Source organism: Monodelphis domestica, chromosome 4 (genome assembly GCF_027887165.1).
Source record: "Monodelphis domestica isolate mMonDom1 chromosome 4, mMonDom1.pri, whole genome shotgun sequence".
NCBI classification, from domain to species: Eukaryota; Metazoa; Chordata; class Mammalia; order Didelphimorphia; family Didelphidae; genus Monodelphis; species Monodelphis domestica.
Window position 1 is genome coordinate 324,082,047 of NC_077230.1, and position 21,584 is coordinate 324,103,630.

Below are 21,584 nucleotides of genomic sequence, written 5' to 3' on the forward strand. Positions count from 1 at the left end.
GATTGGAATACTTTTTTACCTGAATGGTGTCTGATAATATCTATAATGACATAATATTTTATGTCACACAGTCCTCCGCCCCAGCATTGAAGATAGGCAGAGAATATACATAAGTAAGTGACTACAGTAACCTAGTTTGGGTAAACCCAAAGAACCAAGCTTTTGAACCAAGAACTTACTATTTGACATAAATTTCTGGGAAAACTGGACCATCTTTCTTATACCAAGTTAAAGTCAAAAGGGATCCATGACAAACCTAAAATGTGATTTAATAAGCACTTTAAGGGAGCATGGAAAAAAATTACTTGTAATATCTCTGGAGAAGGGAAAAGTTTATGACTAAACAATACAATAGGAAGTCAACTGGATATTTTTTAAAATTTTATTTGATTAGAGTATTTTTCCAGGATTACAAAAATCATGTTCTTTCCCTACCCCCTCCCATAGCCGATGGAATTCCACTGGGTTTTACATGTGTCCTTGATCAAAACCTATTTCCATATTGTTGATGTTTGCATCAGGGTGATCATTTAGAGTCTACATCCCCAATCATATACCCACTGACCTATGTGATCAAGCAGTTGTTTTTCTTCTGTGTTTCTGCTCCCACAGTTCTTCCTCTGAATGTGGATAGTGTTCTTTCTTGTAGATCCCTCCAAGCTGTTCAGGATCATTGCATTGCTACTCGTAGAGAAGTCAAATGGATATTTTTGATGGCATTAAATTAAAAAGGCTCCTACCAATAAAACCAATGCATTCAAAATTAGAACAAAATCAAGAAATTGGGGGAAATATTTTATAGCAAATTTATCTGTTAAATGTCTCATTTTGTAAATATATAAGGAATTAAGTCAAATTTATAAAAATAAGAGCCATTCCACAATTTTAAAAAATGGTTGAAATATATGAACAAAGAGGCAGGTAGGTGAATGGAAAGCCTGACCTGGAGTTAGGAGGACCTAGGTTCAAATCTGTCCTCAGACACTTCCTAGCTAGACCTTTGACAAATCTCTTAACCCTGATTGCCTAGACCTTGCCAGTCTTCTGTCTTAGAATTGATACTAAGACAATCGGTAAGGGTTTTGTTTTTTTTTTAAAGATATGAACAAGCAGTTTTTAGAAGAAATGAAAGCTCTAAATCACTACTAATTAAAGAAATGCAAATAAAAACAATTATGAAGTGCCACCTCATACCTATCAGATTGGCTAACATGACAAAAAAAAAGGAAAGTAACAAATTCTAGAGGGAAGATGGAAAAACAGACACTAATGCACTAATGTAGTATTTGTGTGTGTGTGAAATCATTAAGCCCTCTGAGCTATTCACTTCTTTAGAAGCTGTATCAGTTCATTTGCATATGTTGTCCTCATGTAAACACAAAACTAAAAAGCATATACATCACTTCTAGAGGCTCATCTTTGTCTTATTTCAAACTCCAAACCAGAAACTAGGCATAGATAATCTTTGCTTAGACAGTCCAGTATTGTTGTTTAGTCATTTCAATTCTGCCCAGCTCTTTGTGACCCCATTTGGGGTTTTCTTAGCAAAAATACTGGAGTGGTTTGCCATTTCCTTCTCTAGCACATTTATAGATGAGGAAAAACTGAGGCAAATAGGTGACTTGCTAGGTGACTTGGCCAGTATCACAGAGCTAGAAAATGACTGAGGCCAGATCTGGCATTCTATCCACTATGCCAATTAGCTGTCCCCTAGCTGATAAATACTACTCCCCACCCAAGACAAAGGCCACAGATTCTCAGATTTTCTTTTGAATTGAAAGAAAAAAATGAGTACCCTGAGCTCTCGAGATTCCAACATGAACATTTCCCAGGGTCACTAAAATATGAGAGAAACATGTTTGTGATCCTGAAGTGCACAGCTACCAATCTGGGGACAGGCCCCAATCACCTAGTGTTTCAGTAGCCTGACAATTGTTCTCTGTTCAAACTTCTTAAAGTTCAGATCTGATCATGTCACATGCATACTCAATAAACTCCCAGAGGTTCCTTGTTATCCCAAAGATCAATCCCAAAATTCTCTGATTGATTTCAAAAGCTCTTGAACACTATGACTTCTTGGGATATTCAGGGAGGACTAGCACCTCTGGGGTGAGGGCTTGCTGAACACCTTCCAGGGCTGCTTATCCATCTTTGATGTCCACCTGTCACCTCACTCTCACATATGCCTTCCAGAAGCTATAGCATGCACAGCAGCCCCATCTTAAAAAAATCTTCTGGGTAGATGGGCTAAACCAGGTTGGGGTTAACCAACAGTCTTCCAGTCCTTCAGGGAGTTAGGGGAATGTCTACCCTAAGCATGTAAAGACTCCCCAGTGGAATGGGCAATGAGAATGATTTGTTCTGATGTAGGCACTCTAGAGTACTTAGAATCTGAAGACACCAAGTTTATCCACTCCATCCAGGGCCAAGGACAGTCATCTTGGCTTTTGCCTTTCAATGAACTTCCATGACTCTGGAAGAGAGAGTGAGGTTGAGGACTTTGTATAACTCTGCCTCACCTAAATCCAATTCATGAGCAAGTCAAAGCATCATCCTGTGATGCCTCTAGTCTTCTTAAAAAGGAGGGAAAAACATTTCCAATGACACTGGCCTTCTAGTTGTTCTTGAGTACACTCCATCCACCTCATGACTTGGTGGCTTTTTTAGGGGCTGGCCCCTAAGTCTGGACTGCTTTCATCTCCTTACCTTCATCTTCTGGCCTCCTTGAGAAACTCAGTGCTAATCTTCTTTCTTTGAGAAGTCTTTCTATTCCTCTCTCCCTCATTTCTAGTACCTTCCCTCTGAAAAGATCTCCAATTTCTCCTGTATATCCAATATTTATCCCGTATATGGTCATATATTGTCTTTCTCATCAGATTTTGAGCTCTTTGAGGACAGGGATTGTTTTTGTCTTTTGTTGTGCATGAATTGAATATAAATTATAACTCCTCATTCCATTTGAAAACCCTGTAGGGGTCGGTATGAGCCCCACCCTTTGCCTGGGCATCTCATGGCTACCTGGCTTCTCAGAAGGGGCTGACTTAAGTCCCCAAAGAGACTCATGGCACCTGAAAGACTGGGCTTGGAGCTGGACTGAGGTAAAGTTTGTCCCACCAGAGAGTCCCAGGAGGTGTGGCCAAAATGGCTTTATAAGAAAGGGGACAGAGAAAAGTCAGGCCCTTTCTGGGTGGGAGGGGGCTGAAGACTCTTGCCAGTGTAGCCACTTCCAGAGACATCCTGGCAAACTCAGATGAATTAGGCGTGGCCAAGTGATCCTGTGCTTTTCTCTCTCTCACTTTTACTAATAATTATAAATTACTGTACAGTCTCCAGAGAATTTTACTCATCACAATAGTATCTGGAGTGCTTATTAAACTTTAAGTACCAAGGGGAGAAAGTGTGCTGCCTTATGGAAAGCAGCACAAAGACCCTGTTCCAGTCTGTGGCAATTGAAACAAAGGAAGGCTAGAGTTATAGAAATGAACAATGAGAAAAGGAGCGATAATGGTTATCCTAATAGAACTGGGAAGGCTCATGATCTGATGCAGTATTGGGCAACAGAAGGCAAAGATAGGAGAGAAGAATGAGATTGCCAGAGGTTCTTAATCTTTTCTTATATCATTGACTCCTTGGATAATTTGGTGAAATGTATAAATCCTGAGGCAACTAGGTGGCTCAGTGGATAGAGCCAGTCTGGAGATAGAAAGTCTTGGGTTCAAATTCGACCTCAGACACTTCTAGCTGTGACCCTGGACAAGTCACTTAACCTCAATTGCCAACTCCTACTGCTCTTCTGCCTTGAAATCCATACATAGGATAACTATTCTAGCTCCTCAGAGTGCATGTCATTTCTATGACTTGTCTCCCTTTGCTTCAGTTGCCACTAATCTCTGCACAGAGACTGGAGCAAGGTCTCTGGGTTGCTTTCCGCAAGGTAACAAGCCTTCTCTCCTTGGCACCTGTGATAAAGGATGGAAAGGTTTGCAATCCAAAAATCCTATCCAAACACACCTGAAGTCTCCACTGTAATTGCAGAAGGATCCATTTAGGTCAATCAACCCCCACAACAGTGCAAAATAGAAGCATGCCAGAATGAAAGATTTGGGCCAGACTAAACCTGATGTGACTCATTGGCAGTAGGCTTTCCATCCCCTGGATTTAGGTCTCCATCTTCCTAACATATCTAAGAACTTCCCTATCATATCCCACACTTGTCTTTCCTATTTGGTACAGCCAGGGCTTCTTGAATTAACCAATGCCAGCACCTCCCAGCCTGGGTAATCAGAGATGGAGACCAACCAGACTGGTCTAAGGGAGAACCTGCTCCCTTCCAGTAAAACCTCGGATCTTTTACTGCTTCAAGGGGCCTGTCCTAGTGAAGATAGTTGAAACCCAGGCATGTTGCAGTGTACCAGTATGAATGAGAGGGAACCTAGAGGCGTTGGGGATCCTCTTTTTCCTGTTGCCAGTTATCCAAAGATCATCACACTCCCAAGCTCCAGGAATAAAGCTTTTCTCCTCCCCACTTTGCTTTTCCTTCCCAAAGCTCTTGTTCCTAGGCATTTATTTCACTTTAGGTTTTGAGCCTACTCTTATATAACGTTTTAAAAAAAACAACACTATAATTTATGGGGCAGCTAGATGGCTCGGTGGATAGAGAGCCAGACCTGGAGTCAGAAGGTCCTGGGTTCAGATCTGGTCTCAGGTACTTCCTAGCTGTCAGACTCTGGGCAAATCACTTAACCTCTGCCACGGCCAGGGTCCAACATCACTCATGACTCCAGGGTTTCCCGACTGGTGGCAAACTATTAGTCAAAATAAATAACAAAAGGAAGACAGCTTAATCATTATGGCCATGGGACTACTTTGCATCTGACAGCTGATCTGCCATTCCCAGGTTTGATTTTTATTTTTATACCCATTTTCTTGGCATGCAGATTGCATTACCTAACACACATGTTCAAAGAGAGATAATTGGAAAAGTGATACATTAACTTTTAACAAATCACTTGATTAACATTCTATATTTTTGTATTGTGATTATAGACAGAATAAAGGTTGCACACAAATAAATGATTTCATCACAGGTGGCTTAATTTTCCATTACCTTTTGAGAAGTTTTGAGCTTACAAACAATCAAGGAAAATTACTTATTGCTTTTAATAAAATGGAATAATAAATCAACAATTCTTAAAAGACAATTCAATAATCATATCTCAATTCAAATTTAGATGGGTCATTTCTCAGGGATTTTACTAGGGAGTTCCTGAGTTACTGATTTGTGTGATCAAGTCACTGAGGCATATTGGAGCTTGATGTATTTGTAGTGTATTTGGACATATTGTATGGGCCTCTATGATTGATTTGTGTGCTGGCTTCATGAGAAAGTTTTGGGCTTGGTCTGTAGCTGTGATTTTGCTGGGAATTATATATCTAAATAAAATTTAACCCAGGATAGTCTTTTAGATTTGAGGGTCTGATCTTTTGGTGATGTTTTAGGGAATTAGGGTACAGTTGTTTTGCTCTTACATTATTCCTTCTGAGACTAGGGGGAATAATATTCATGTCAATTCCATAGGTTAGGGGCATTGATGAAAGAGGTCATGTAAAAGGGATAGAGTGGGCAGTCATATCTCAACAAGGACCACCCTGTGGTCTCAGCTGCCACACATAACTCTGTCAAGGCGTCGTGGCCTGATGGCTCCCAGCAAACCCCAATTCCACCTTTCTTAGAATCAATACTAAGAATTTAAGAGTTTAAAAATACAAAAAACTACCATCTATGCATTGTTGGTCTTATTCATTTTCAAACTGTTGCCCCATAATTGATGTTAGGGACTGAGACACTCTATTGCCTTTCCTATCTTCTGATGTCAGCAGAATGTCCCTTTCCAGGTCATCACTTGCCACTAGTGCAGGAGCTAAAACAAAGCCAGTGATACCAGGAGCCCCCATGAAAAAAGTGGCAATTGTGAAAGGATGAACCATATTTGTGAAATGGACATGGGAAGATGGACATACAGATGCTGAGAGATTGTATTTTTAGGGGACTGATTTGAAGGCATCATCAGCTCAGTTGCAAAGGCATCATGGAGAATCATTCAGAGATTAGATTTTATCTTAGGGTGGAGGTGGGGTGAAAAACATGTCCTAATACGTGATAAATACACTTAAAAAAACCTTGTAATTGTTTCCCAATTCTTTCTCTCTCACTCTCTTTTTTTTAAACCCTTACCTTCCATTTTGGAATCAATCCTGAGCCACCCAGCTGTCCCCTTTTAGGTCTTTTAGGTCACCATTGGTTTATCCCATTTTGTGTTGAGGCCCATTCAGCTATTCCCACTCTCAGGAGGAAAAAGAGGGGGAAAATGTTGATGATAATAATAAAAGACCTCAGAGAAATGAATAGAGTTTTGCTGGACCCTCCATAGCCCCATGGATGCCATGAATGCTTCTAGAGCCTCTCATTTCACCCACTGCTGCCTACACAGATGACAGATCCAAGTTGGAGGCACAGGTTTCCTGGGCATGCATCAGCTCTGTAGACCAGTTGGCCCCAGCATCAGCACACAGAACAGTCCCTGAGGCTTTCAGGTCAAACTATCTGTAATCAGACATCTCAGCTCTCAGGAGTGACCCCTCTCTCCTTTTTTCCAGGAAATACAAGGCACATAACAGAAGAGCACAAGGACGGTTCTCAAAAGAAATCTTTTGAGGAAAGTAATGAATGCTGGAGGGGATGTAGCAAAGTCAAGACATTAATTCATTACTGGTGGAACTATGCCCAAATGGCGCTAAGAGACTGTCTGCCCTTTGATCCAGCCATAGCACTGCTGGGCTTGTACCCCAAAGAGATAATAAGGAAAAAGAATTGTACAAGAATATTCATAGCTGTGCTTTTTGTGGTGGCAAAAAATTGGAAAATGGGGGGATGTGCTTCAATTGGGGAATGGCTGAACAAATTGTGGTATATGTTGGTGATGGAATACTATTGTGCTCAAAGGAATAATAAACTGGAGGAATTCCATGTGAACTGGAACAACCTCCAGGAATTGATGCAGAGTGGGACCCTTTGGAACTTGCTCTTTAGAGGAGAAACTGCTGTGGGGGCTTATGAATCTAAGAAAACCTCGATAAACTTTATGGGGTTAACAAGAAGGCTCAGATGCCTTACAAACATTATAAGTGTTTTTTTTTCTTTCTAATTTTATATCTGCCCAGATACCAAATTTGTGAACACTATACATTTCTCAGCTTTCCCTGATTAACTCTAAACTTTGTATAAATGTTATATGTGCAATTATTTAAAACATTTTTGTCAAGAAATCTATTTTGTATAACCTACCTAAGTGCTTAATGTCTGACTTAAATCATAAATTTCTCCCTCCCTAATAGGGAAAAATCCTTGAGTTGGGGGGAGAGAGAGAGGGAGACATAGTCAAGACAATTGACTTCAATTTGGAGATAATTTGGTTAGAAATTAAGAGGCAAAAGCTAGCCTCGAGAGCAATCCTACTTTAGATTTATCTAGTTCTTGATGGAGTCTGAATGTAGCCCAAATATACTATATTTCACTTTCTTCTTTGTTTTAAAATTTTGTTCAAGATGTCTTCCTCAAAATTGCTAATATGGAAAAATGGTTTATATGATTGCAAATGTAAAATCTATATCAGATTGTTACTGTCTCAGAGAGGGGTGAGGGGAATGAGTGTGGAAGAGAGAATTTGGAACTCAGGATTTTTACAAATGAATGCTAAAAATGTAATTGCAGAAAAAATAAATTATTACCAAAAAAAAATTTATCTAGTTCTGAGAAAGGAAGGTTGAGGTCCCCAGCATGAATAGCTTTGCTGTCTATTTCCTTCTGAAAGTCATTTAACTTCTCCTTTAAGAATTTGGAAGCTACACTACTTGGTGCATAGATGGTTAATGTGGATATCACTTCTTTGTATATGGTCCCTTTTAGCAATGCCCAATTTCCTTCCTTAATTAGATGGATTTTGGCTTTGTCTGACATCAAGATTTACACTTTGATCAAGTCCAGGAATACTAGGGAAATGGCAGCCTTGTAAAACAGTCAAAAATGAATTCAGATTCCTCTTCTTTAGCATAGGCTGAATGAAGCCTCATGTCCTCTAGATTTATGTTACCTGCCCCTTCAGTGGGTGCCAAAGGAGGAAAAACTAGCACCCAGGGATCTACACTCATCATTAAGAGCTCAAATATCTCCCCAGGGCACAGTATTCTACATCAGCCACCAGATGGCATTCCAAGATCCCATTTCAATGTAGGCTTCACTGGGAAACCAGAAGAGAACCAGCCTGGACAGGGGCTTCTATTATGTTTGGTCTCCATAAGAGGCTGAGCCTCCACTGCAAACTCTCCTTGTTGATTACAATTGTTATTGCTTCAGAAGCAATAAAGATTACATTTGAAATTTATTTTATTTTTGTGTTGGTTTAGGAGTTCTTTAAGGCTTGCCAAACTTAGTACTCAATGGTTTCAGAACTCATCCAATTTGGAATTTAACACATTTTGAGTAGAAAAAGATTGTCATGATTTGACATTTACTTGGCACTCAGTGCTCTTGCTAGAACCTTTGGGCATCCTGATCTTGGGAAATGGATGCCTGCTTCAGCCAGAACGAAGGATCACTCAGTTCAGGAGCATAAAGAGCTCAATACTGAGGCACTCCAGGAACTTTAAAGGGGGGAAGCAACAGCTAGGGGGATTTTCTTCAGATGAAGAGAAGGCAAAGGAAGATGTTTCCATTTCATGAATCAAGGCAATGGGTGCAAAATGGGTGGAAATGTGGAATTTTATTGAAAAAGATCACCTTGACAAAACTTTAACAAGCAGACTTGTACATCTGTTAAATGGCCAGACTGTTCCCACTTCATAGGAATTTGGAAATGCAGACAAAAACAATCATCATTGGATAGCTTTATTGTGAAGCTTATACCTGGTGAATCTCCAGCAGGGTTCAGTGACAAGGGACAGAAAAGAGAAAGACCTCCAGAAGGGCAGTGCCTTCAGATATTATGGAAGTGGACTCCTGTTCTAGACAATAACATTTCTCCTTCCAGGCACCTCCTTAGATAATGAACTCGTCTCGATATAGGTAGAGTTAAATTAAAACTATTTAATATGTCTAGGTACATGTGCTGTTTGTCTCCTTCCTTTCCTCCTCTGAACTTCTTTCTCTTTGGAAAATCTCTTTCAGTTCATTTGGGTTTTTTTTTTGTTTGTTTTTTTGTTTTGGTGGGGATGATCTACTATATTAAGTCACTTCTAAGAAGGTTGATGATCTGCTGCCTTAAGTCACAGTGTTCTTGTCACTCTCTGATGGAAGGAGGTTTGGGGCATTTAATCCACTTTTGGATCATTCCCATCCAACAATAGAAATAAAACATGGTGGCAACGTTTGGATTGGCATGGACTAAGAAAATTAGAAGAGTGGAGAATCAGGATGCTATTGTGGTTCTCTACACTGTATTCCTTAAGAATCTATTTATTCATAGGAATGTTATTTCAATGCTTTTATCCATCCCAATAAGTTCCTAATGCCACCTCTGTTCTGAGCATCACACCTGGATATTCAATTACTTATTGGATACCTCTGCCCCAGGATTCTACTGGCACCTGAACCTCAACATGCCTAAAACAGGATTCATCATCTTTTCCTTAATCCTTGAAATTCTCAAGATGAGTCATTTGTACTTGAGTTCAAAGAATAGGAAATGCTTATTTTCAGATACACAAATGGTCTTTATATAAAAGGAGGATTAAATTTTCTCCATTTGACTTTTGCTAACAAATTAAGGAGAAAATGATTAGAGGCTGCAAAGAGGCAAATTTAACCTTGATATGGAGAAAACTTTCCTAGTAATGGGACAATTAAAAAAAATGACCCGTGTTTGGATTAGCAGATTTCTCTTCACTGTGTATTTTCAAACAGGGAGGGTTGGTTAAACATTTGTTACATATATTGCAGAGAATCAGTATTCCAGTAGAGGTAGATTAGATCAGCACCGAGGTCAACTTTTTCAAATCCCTTACAATTTCGGGATTCTGTGATATCCTAATGGGTTCTGACTGGACAAGATATAGAACTTTGCTGACTCTTTATTATTGATTTTCTCACACCTCTGAAATTTAACAATTTTTCTATCATTCCAGGGATTGTATAGATGGTCATTTGTGTTTGGAAGGCTTCTTTTTTTTTTCTGCCACACAAATTCATTCCTAGAAAAAGTAAGTGTCAAGTTTATGTAGCCAATTGTCCAAAAGATCAATAGCACAGTCCTCATTGCTCTAGTCAGTCATGATCTATTAGATTTTTAAAAATTTGCATTTATAAATGAAGTAAAATAAATCTACCTGTTTAATATTCTTTTTGTATCCCGAGGAGAGAAAAAAAGAAATATGGTTAGGACAATAATGAATTTGAGTTAGAAAAATGAAACTTTGGAATGGATCACTTATTCATTGCCTTGAAGAGACGCAAAGAGTAGGAAAGAACCTTAGAGTGTCTAGTTCTGAAACACGTCTCACATATGCCTCTTATCTCCTCTCACTCAACTGCCATCTTATTTTTGGACTTTCCTTATCTTTTACCTGGATTATTTTATTAAGATCCTTCCTTCCATCCAGGAATCAATACTAAGTTTTGGTTCCAAGGCAGAAAACCAGTAAGATCTAGGCATCTGGAGTTAAGTGACTTGTCTAAAGTCATATAGCTAAAAATTATCCAAAATCAGATTTGAACCCAGGACCTCCTGGCTCCAGGCCTGGTTCTCTTTCCACTGAGGCATTTAGCTGCCCCTCTTCATCTCATTACCTTGCCCATGGTTTGCCTAAAGCATTCTATTACCTTAAAACTAAAATATAAACACTTCTATTTAGCCATTAAAACTCTTTACAACATGGCTACAAGCTATCTTTGTAGGCTCATTTTATGTTATTGTCCTTTGTTTTTACTGTGTTCCAGGCTTGTTGATATTATTCTTTCTTAGTCTCTAGGTTCCAGCTTAACTGGTCTCTCTGTTCCCCAGTTGAACATAGAGAATATGGTAGAGTTGAATTTCTTACCTAAGGATTAAGAAAGAGAAAAGAGAAAAGCCTAGCCTATGTCCCATAAAGGCCTTGGAAGAGTACAGAGGAACAATGGAACATGCTACTTTTGAGACATGGATGGATTATTCATTTGGTCATCTCATTTTCTGTGATCTCACCTGAGCAATTCTATATCTGCTTTCTTGCACTCCTCCAATTCTGTGTTCCTCTCCCTTAATTCTTGACACTCCAGAAACTTCTGATTTGGATTGGGTTGTGATATTTTGAAACTATCTGTTTGTTGGTAAGAAGGGCCAGATGGCCACACTTTGTAATGAAATTGTCATAGGCCTGGAAGAAGAGGAAGGCCTTCTCAAGTGATTGGGGCTGACAACTGTGGAGGCAGAGGGTAAAAACAAAACCTTTAATTATTAAAGTTCATAAGCATTTAAAAGGTTGAAAGAATATAAGGACAGGATTCCCCAAGTCTAAAAAGAAGGGGACTAACTCAAGGTCTCTCAGGAGGTCTACTTCTTTCTGGGAAAACCCAAACCTGCACTCGCCAATTCCTAACTATCTAAGCCCATTTTTTTTTCTTATTGGAAAATGTTATTTAATTTACAATATTTTTCCTTGGTTACAAGATTCATGTTCTTTCCCTGCCCTCCTCCAATCCCCCTCCCATAGCTGACACACAACTCCTCTGTATTTTACATGTGTCCTTGATCAGAACCTATTTCCATATTAATATTTGCACTGGGGTGATCATTTAGAGTCAAAACCTCCAATTATATCCCCACCAAACCACGTGATCAAGCAGTTGTTTTCCTTCTGTGTTTCTGCTCCCACAGTTATTTCTCATAAGACCCTCTGCATTGTCCTGGATTATTTCATTGTTGCTGGTAGAGAAGTCCATTACATTTGATTGTACCAGTGTATCAGTCTGTGTACTATTCTGCTCCTTTCACTCTGCATCACTTCCTGGAGGTTGTTTCAGCCTCCATGGAATTCCTCCAGTTTATTATTCCTTTTAGCACAATAGTATTCCATCACCAACATATACCACAATTTGTTCAGCCAGTCCCCAATGGAAGGGCATCCCCTCATTTTCCAATTTTTGGCCACCACAAAGAGCGCAGCTATGAATATTCTTGTATAATTCTTTTTCCTTATGATCTCTTTGGGGTACAAACCTAGCAGTGCTATGGCTGGATCAAAGGGCAGTCTTTTAGCACCCTTTGGGCCTAGTTCCAAATTTTCCCTCCAAAATGGTTGGACCAATTCACCACTCCACTAGCAATGCATTAGTATCCCAACTTTGCCACATCCCCTCCAGCATTCATTACTTTCCTTTGCCGTCATGTTAGCCAATCTGTGTGTGATCTGGTACCTCAGAGCTGTTTTCATTTGCATTTCTCTAATTATGAGAGATTTAGAACACTTTTTTCATGTATTTGTTGATCAGTTTTTATTTCTTTATCTAAAAATTGCCCACTTATCAACTGGAGAATGTCTCTATTTCTAATAATTACCATTCTTATATATTATAAGTTATTGCCTCCTTGTAACTGTTCATTTACATTCTCCAACTTCGAGCCAGTCAGGGTTTTAGGGCCTAGAGGCTTCTGGCCTGGAGTGGCCAAGCTCAGCCTGCTCCACTCTGTAAACACAGAGTGGCAAAAAGCCAGAGTTTCTTCTTCCATCTGTTGATCTTCCTTTCACAGTTCTTCAAAAAATCTTTCAACTTCTCTCCTTTCCAAAACTGCCACTCCAGTTCAAGGAATTCCCAAGAGCCAAAGATTTAGCCACCAGCAGAGAGAGAGACAGTTTTATTAAACAGAACTTCCACCTCCTCAGGTCTCACAGAATTCCCAAGCAAGACCTTAGCTCAAAGTTCCACCTAAGGCAGTTTGACAGGATTCACAGTTAGGAAACTCTAAATTAAAATTCTATCTCTACAAGATTGCTAATAATTGGAGAGTGTTTTTCTTCTAAAATACTACTCTGAAAGCAATTATTCAATAAGAAGGGTCTTATCCTAACATTGTCCTTGTGAAAATTGCCAATATTATAAATAACAAATGTCTCTCCTGAGGATCCAGGTACACATGTAATAGTTCTCTTCTTTTCTCCTTCAAGAAGATTGTATGAATTCCAGGGCTGCCACAGTCCAAATGCTACAGAGAAGAAAAAGGAGTCAGTTCAAAACCGAACGTCAACATCTTGTATCATTGAAGCATTCATCATGTAAGTTGCCTATTGATTTCTCTCTGGTGTGCAGGAAATTTGGGATGACCAGAGGAAGAAAAATCCATATATATTATGCTGCAGTAAGGAATGGAGACCACACTTGTGGCTGAGACCCAGAATTCTCTGTCAGACATTTCCTTTTTATACTAATTGAGGTCCACATCCTCTATCTGCTCACAGGTAAATACACAGTCTTTACCTAAAAATTAGTTTCGTGGATTTTGAGATCCCCAGCAAGATTCCTCCAACTATCTTGGTCTGGGCAAAGAATGAAAAGCCTCTTTCCTGTTAAGGGTCATCATAAGACCAAACATTGGTAGTTAATTAAGGGGGAAAATAATTAGCAAATGCTACATCAGTCAAGTTTTCAAACTATCTCAAAGTAATTGGACAGTCAAGATCCTCGTAGACTTTACCTCCCTAAATGCCTTCAAGTTTGGAAGACAATTCTGTCCCTGTTTGTCTATTTGCTGACTTAGTCAAAATACTAGTCTAGTTTCTGGAATATTCAAATAAAATGATCCTCTCCATAGGAGAAGTTTTCCCTAGGTAAGGACACAAGCACATCAGAGCCTGCAAAGCAGAGACATACACGACTACCCTTGCAATAGGTAGGGTTGTTGGGCTCCTACTACTGCTATGAAGAAAGCTCAAATTGAAATTCATCGTCAAAGGGCTGATACTTACTATGAAAGAATTCTAAAAATTCATTTACCACAATGAGATACAAATCATTCATATGTGGAATGAAAGGTTCCAAATATGCATCTACAAACATGCTAAAATAAAAAGAAAAAAGAAATCAGTTATTATGATACTGAAGGCCATATAGAACTTCCAGCCCCGGTTGTAATCAAACACAAATTCATCCTTCCTCTATCCATGTCCCCCAAATCTGCAATTGTCCACTCTGTAGATAGTTACATACCTTCTACTCTCACGGAACAAATCCTATGGAATGGAAAAAGAAGAATACATACAGTACAGTCAGTAAAGTTCATAAGTCAATTCAATTAAGTAAGGACAGACATTAAACCACATATAAGTTCATAGAATCCCTCTCTTTGCCTTGGCCTCAGGACCTCCATAGCTTTGCCTTTCCTTTTCCTCCTTTCCCTTCTCTTCCCCACCCCACCATCCTCTCTACTCAAAGGTGGTCAAGCAAGAGTTCGCCAGGACTCTACATGTTTATCTCATTATGTGATGAGTCCAGGTTATATAGTTATTCTCTATCACAAAGTGAAAAATGAAGAGAAAGAATTATTGATAATCATGAAGAGCCTTAGATAAGAATGGAGTTCTGAAAAGCCAACTCTATAGAACTCTGAATGCTTCCAGTATCTGAGCTCTTAGCACTGGCATGTGCCTAGCATGTGGTACTTAATGAATGTTGAGTGACTGATTGGTTCCAATGCCTCTCACTATGGTCACTGCTGCCTGCATATATGATGGGGTAAAGTGGGCAGGTCAGAATTCCTTCATATGAACTCATTTTCTACCAGCACCAGCACACAGAGCCTTCCCATTACTCTCAGGACAAACTGCAGAAGACAACTCATCCCTCAGGAATGATGCTTGTCCTTCCCCCCCAGGAAACTCAAGTCATACAGAGTAGAAGATAAAAAAAGCAGATCACAAAAGATGACATCAATCTTTACGTCCTCACATACTGATCAGGTTGTTCTCATCTCACCTTTAATAGTTCCACGTTTGATTTCTGAATCTTTTCTTCAAAATCTCTGGTTATGTCTTTTAGATATCTGATTTTTCTGGACACCTTGGGCTCCCATTCCCTTTTTTGCTTCATGATGTCCTGTTCCCATATAGCTTCCCTCTCCTTCAGCTTCTGATAGAGCTCACTGAACTTCTCATTCCCCTTTCCCATTCTGAGTTCTTTCATGTCTAGTGTCTCCATCTTCTTTTGCAGGTGTTCCCATATTCCATAGATTTTTTCCTCAAAAATGTCTCTGTCCTTATATTTAGAGTTCTGTAAAGAAGAAGGTTATTCTAGTGACATACATGGGACCATTTCACGACCTCAGTCCATTCCTACCTGCTCAGTGTCGTATTACTACAAAGAGCATTGGACTAAGTCAGGAGCACAGGATTCCAGTCCCAGCCAGGTATGTGACCCTCGACTGCCTCTCCAGTTTCATTTTTTTCTCAGCAAAATTTCAACCTCCTATGAGAAGGCTTTACTGATCCTCCTTCATGCTAGTCCTTCCCCGTGTTAATTATGCGTAATTTATCCTGTATATATCTGTCCATACCTAATTGTTTTCAGGTTGTCTCTCCCATTAGACTGGGGGCATTATGGGAGCAGGGACTGTTCTTTTTCCTTTCCTTGGATCCCCATTATTTACTAAAGTGTCTGGAACATAGTAGGTGCTAAATCAATCCTTACCTACTGATTATATTAAGTAAGATAATGGTAGAAAGATAATCTGACTCTGTTCCAAGGTTATATTTCATACCAGGCCATCCAACTTAATTAGTAAAGTCCTGGGTTCCCTTTTCCTTTTTCCCAAAGGACCCTCCAATCACAAGTGCTTACTTCTCTGCTTTGGTGGGTGGAGGATCTGAGCTAGGGCAACACAGATAAGAAAAGTAATGCAGCAAAGGCAGAGATGTAAGCCAGCTAGAAATGGCTTAACACACGACACTGGCTGGACTCAAAACTTCTATACTTACTAGTGACAAGAATGAGGGCAAGTGACAAATGTTTATGAACTTCATTTTGCTCACCTTCCAATTGTAGCTAACAATGATGGGGAGCTTGTTCTGAAATGCATCAGAGACTGGATATTCCTTGAAGCAGACACTCAATCTCTTGACTCTGGTCATTTTCTCTGACTGCCCCCCATGCCTGGAATGCTCTTCCTCCTCTGCTTCACCTACTGAGCCACCTGAATTCATTTAGTCCCAACTAAAATCTCATCTTTTACTAAAAACTTTTCCAACTCCTTTTACTTCTCGCGCTTTCTATCTGGTAATTGTTTCCTATTCATCCTTTACATAGCTGGCTTTGTATATATTTGTTTGCAAATTATTTCCTCCACAATTCCTTGATGAAAGTCTTTTTTACCTCTTTTAATATCCTAGCTCTTAGAACAGTGCCTGGAAAATAGTAGGCAAGGAATAGATGTTAATTAAATGAAGGATATGTCAGATATTATTTAGGAAGACCAAATCAGATACTTACAGTCCACACCACAGCCCAGGCCAAGGGTTTCTCCTCTTTAAGTTGAAATTCCTCAAAGACCTTTACATGAAGCCTAATGAGGTTTATCTTTTCCTGAATTTCCTTCTGTAAGAAAAATATAAATATTAACAACATACAAGTCTCTGTTCTAGGCTTGAGGCACACGAAATGTGAGGGGCTCAGAAACTCATGAGAGGCCAGAACTATTTGAATGATCTGTAGAGAAGAGTCAGATAGGAAGAAGGGAGTCTAGCTAAGCTCTGATGGATAGCTGTGTATTTGGGGAACAATTCTAAAGGAAAGATTCAAGTAGGGGCAACCAAAGCGGGAGTGAAGAGCTCATGAGCAATGAACATCCCAAGCCACCAGGACAAACCTCCCCTGACCCTTGCATGACTCACCCTACTGCGAAGAGCAACCATTGCAATGGGCCAGTGCATGTGGTGCACGTGCTCCTCTGATTTCGAGCAGGTCACACAGAGTAGAGTCAAGCTAAAGTCACAGAAAAACTTCTGGTCTTCCAGGTGTATCACACACTGGTCTTCTCCTTCAGGGTACATGACAATGTCTGCCTGAAGAGTTTTCAGCTGGGAGAATTTCAGGCATTGTGAGCAGCCAAAAGCTCGATAGTGATTTGCCCTGAGACAAGGCAAACAGGCAGGATGTCCACAGTCAATGGTGACTACTTTTTTGTGCTCCCTCCAACAGCTAACACAAAGACTTTCTTCTCCTTCTTCTTCTCCTTCTTCTTCTCCTCCTCCTCCTCCTCCTTCTTCTTCTTCTCCTTCTCCTCCTCCTCCTCGTCCAATTTCATTTAAGAACATCCTGAGGAGAGAAAGACGATGAGGATATTTTTCCTACTCTTTTAGTTCAAATCAAATACATTTCATAAAAATGGCAGAGTAAGCAAAATTACAAACTATTTCCCTACAGCTGGGGCAAACTTTCCACCAAATAGAGACACCATCAAGAGGAAGAGTGGGCACAATTAAGGGACACATTGCAATAATGACTTTATATATACCTTTAAGGTATTTGACATAGATTTTGTTATTTGATGTATTCAGAAACCCATTGAAGAAGGTGCTATTTTTCTGCCTTTGTAGAAAGAATGGGGAAAAACCAGTGATCAATGGACTTAAAGGGGTTAAATTGCTTTCCTGCCCGTGGTCTAGGAGTAAGCAACCCATGGCCCAAAGCCTAGGGCATGTCCTGTACAGTCCAAGGGCTGTATTCTGTTCAATATTGAGGGAGTTGAAGTATCACATAGAATTGGTTGGAATTCCAGTCTTCCCAATCCCAGGGCATGCCAAATAGTGAACAAAAATATCCTGTGAAGTAGGTATTATTATCTGCCTTATAAATGGAGAAAATCAGACTGAGAGGCTGAGTAGCTTGTCCAGGGCAGACATCCAGGTAGAGTCAGATGGGGCAGCTAGTTAGCAAAGTGGATGAAAAAAGCACCAGGCCTGGAGTCAAGAGAACTTGGGTTCAAATTTAACCTCAGATACTTCCTATCTGTGTGACTTTGGAGAAGTCACTTAACCTGGAATAAGGGCTAGGCAGCTTTTGCTGTTCTTCTGTCCTAGAATTAATGCTTAAACAGAAGGTAAGGGTTTAGAAATATTAAATAAGAAATAAAATCGGAGGTAGTCTTCCTGAATCACTGCCACCTAGTACTTCTTATTCTATTGGCACTCAGTACTTCTGAATGCCAATCCCTTAGTCTCTTCACCTCAGGAAACGATAAAACTGTAAATTATGCCCCAATTTTGTGACATAGATTAAAAAATATGCTAGAGAAGTTGTATCTTCACCTGGAGCTCCCCTCCTAGATGAAAGACCACAGAGCAAAGGACAAATGCCAAGTGCATTGAGATGTTTAAATATAATGCCAGAGAAATTGATTAGCTATCTCAAAAGTAGAGGTATGGGGTGAAGCTGGGTGGCACAATAGATAAGAGTCAGTGCTGGTGTCTGGAGGAACTAGGTTCAAATGTGACCTCAGACACTTTCCTAACAGACCTAACCACTCTTCTGTCTTGGAACTTGGTACTTAGTACAGATTCTAAGAAGATAAAGGTTAAAAAAAAAAGAGAGTTATCCATCCCCCACTCTTTACTATAGACACCCCGGAATCCTCAGCGCTTCAATTTCCTGAATTAGGTTAATTGGGTGCAAAGCCCCAAAACTTTAAAAAAGTTTACACAAGGATTGAATAGTGCAAACTCAAAGTCACCTGGCTCTTTCCCTCCTCTTTGGGGTTTATAGCTTGAATCTTTAGAATGGCTGACACAAAGTAAGCACTTGACAAATGCTTATTGTTGATTATAAAACATTTGTTCATATATGTAACATGGAAACACTATGTACCTAGTATATCTGTAAAACTATCCCATTTTATAGATGGGGAAACTGAGACTCAGAAAAGCTATAGTCATGGTCCTTCTTCACTAAACTAGCCTCTTCCTCAGTGTTCTCAGATTTTGATAATAAAAGTACGTTGCAGAAGACAAGCAATAAATAGCATTTGAACTCAGCAGAATCCTCAGACTCAAAATCCGGCTACGGAACCTTTTTCTGATCTTGGACACAAGATTTCTTGGCTTTGTCAACGTGGAATCTATTAGTCCCCAAACTTGTAGCTTAGAACGATTTAGTGATTCCCCAGTTTATTTAGGGCGGAGGCGAAATCCACTGCAGATGGGGGCTAAGCCCAAGCCGCAGTCGAGGGACTCTTTAGTCTCCCAGCATATCACATCCTCCCTCCGAGGATCGAACTCGGGAACTTCAGCTTGCCAGCCTGGCGCGCCACAGCGTCCCTCCACTTCGGCTTGGGTTTGGGCTTGGCCCCCATCTGAAGTGGATTGTGGAGGAACAGGCTCAAGCCCGAGGCTTTCACCTCCGAGCTAAATAAAAGCGGGACTCACCAAATCCCTCCAAGCTACAGGTCGGGGGACCTCTGGATTCCACGTAGACAGTTTCAAAGTCCCCCCACATGTAAAAATGAAGAGGTAGAACGAGAGGATTCCAGCGGCTCCCGGCCAATTCTAACCCTTCAGTCTTCCACAATAGAACTTCCCAGAGGGGCACCTACCTCAGACAGACGTAGCCAGGAATTCAGCTCACAGGAGCAAACTTGACTGGGGAAGATCCACCACCCAAATACCTATTTCTGTGTTTCCCAGGTACTTCCTCTCTCCCATGAACCCTTTCTACTTCGTGAAGCACTAGGCTAAGTCACTTACAAACTCCCAATCAAGAACACCCTTTTGTGTTTGTTTTCAGCCTCTCCCACCCCTTATTTCCATTTAATCTTCAGCACTGAGGGAAGGAGGAATTCACAACTCAATCAATCAGCATTTATTAGGTGGCTGCTTAGTCCTAGACCTTGGGTTAAATTACAGTGGATTCAAAGCAAGGCAAAAAATAGGACTGTTCATATTTTAATAGGAGAGACAATTTGCAAGCGATTATATATGTAGAATATCTGAGAGAAGGTGCTAGCTGTGAGGGTGGAGTGCAGAAGGAGCCAAAAAAGGCCTTAGATAGGAGTTGGGATTTTAGGAAGCTGCTGAGTGTTTCAGTGGATTGAGAGCCAGGCATAGAGAGGAGAGGTCCTAGGTTCAACTCTGGCCTCAGACTAATCAGCCTAGCTGTGTGACCCTGACCAAGTCACTTGATCCCCATTGCCTGGCCCTTACTGCTCTGCTGCCTTGCAACCAATACTCAGTATTGATTCTAAGACTGAAGGTAAGGGTTAAAAAGAAGAAAAAAAACCGATTGCTTTCTTCTTCAAAATAAAGATTGTTATCAAAAGTTCACTTATGCCAGCAGGTCAGACTCAAGAACTCCAGTGCTTGTGTAAACTGAGTCACGAAATGTTGTTGTTCTTGCCATGGTATCATGGAAAGACTGACAGATCTAGAGTCACAATGCCAAGATTCACACCTTGGCTCTGCCACTTTACATTGAGTAAGTGAGAACAACTTTGGGCCCCTGCTATCTTCTGTATCATCAATTGTCACAATTAAATTAATTAAGGCATGAAATAGAGGAATGCATTAGGAGAGAGAAAGAAAAAATAGAATGAGATAAATTATCCCACATAACAGACGTGAAAGAGACTTTATAGGGGAGGGAGAAGATGGGTTTTGTGAAGAGAGAAGCACTGGAACTTTATTCTCACCGGAAATGGTTCCGTGAAGGAAGAATATGCTCAATCAATTGGAAATAGGACTTTATCTTACCCTACCAGAGAGTCTGAAGGGAATGGAAGAGAAGTGGGGTGGGGCTGGTAGAGAAGAGGGAATTGGGGAATGTGGTGGTCAGAAACTAAAAAGGGGGAAATCATAATTCACAGAGTAATACACAGTGAACATAATAGTGTAAGGATTTTTCAAAGTGTCCACTAAAGGCCTCATTTCTCAAATGCATAGAGAAATGAGTTGAAAGTATAAGAATGGCATTCCCCAATTGAGAGTCAAATTATATGAACAGGCAGTTCTCAGAGAAAATAATTAAACCTCTCAGTAGTCATGCAAAGACAAAATGCTCTATATCTCCATTCATTTCAGACATACAAACTAAAAGAAGAACCCTGGCACACCTATCACACTGGCTATTGTGACAAAAAGGGAGAATGACAAAACTTAAGGAGGATATGGGAAAACTGAGACACCAGTATACAGCTGGGGAGGTGTGAACTTATTCAATCATTCTGAAAAGCAATTTGTATCTATGCACAAAGGGCTCTGAAATAGTACATAGCCTTTGACCCAGCTATACCATTACTAGGTTAGTATCCCAAAAACAACAAGGGGAAAGACCTATAAATAAATTTAAAAAAACATTGAAAGCAGCTCCTTTTGTTGGGGAAAAGAATTGAAAAGTGAAAGGATAAAAGTCAACTGGGGAATGGCCAAGTAAGTTAATAGTATATGATTATAATGAAATACTATTGTGTTTTTGTCCTGTCCCTTGGGAACTCTGCCTAAAGAGAAGTCCCAGACTGACCCAGCCTCAGACTGAACAATAAACCTTAAAGTACTTAACTATCCCAGTTTAGGTAAGATCA

At 40.1% G+C, this 21,584-nt stretch overlaps 1 protein-coding gene across 1 annotated transcript; it reads right to left on the reverse strand.

Annotated features, from left to right (window-relative positions):
* Positions 1-9,162: 9,162 nt before the first annotated feature.
* LOC103094779 (tripartite motif-containing protein 51-like) lies at positions 9,163-19,858 on the reverse strand. The gene is made up of 7 exons (XM_007495450.3): positions 19,605-19,858; positions 16,909-17,332; positions 16,508-16,612; positions 14,999-15,292; positions 14,234-14,256; positions 13,993-14,084; positions 9,163-13,232 (listed from the first exon to the last, which is right to left on the reverse strand). The coding sequence occupies exons 2-7, from the start codon at positions 17,329-17,331 to the stop codon at positions 12,997-12,999; spliced, it is 1,173 nt and encodes a 390-aa protein (XP_007495512.2). The 5' UTR covers position 17,332; positions 19,605-19,858; the 3' UTR covers positions 9,163-12,996.
* Positions 19,859-21,584: the final 1,726 nt, after the last annotated feature.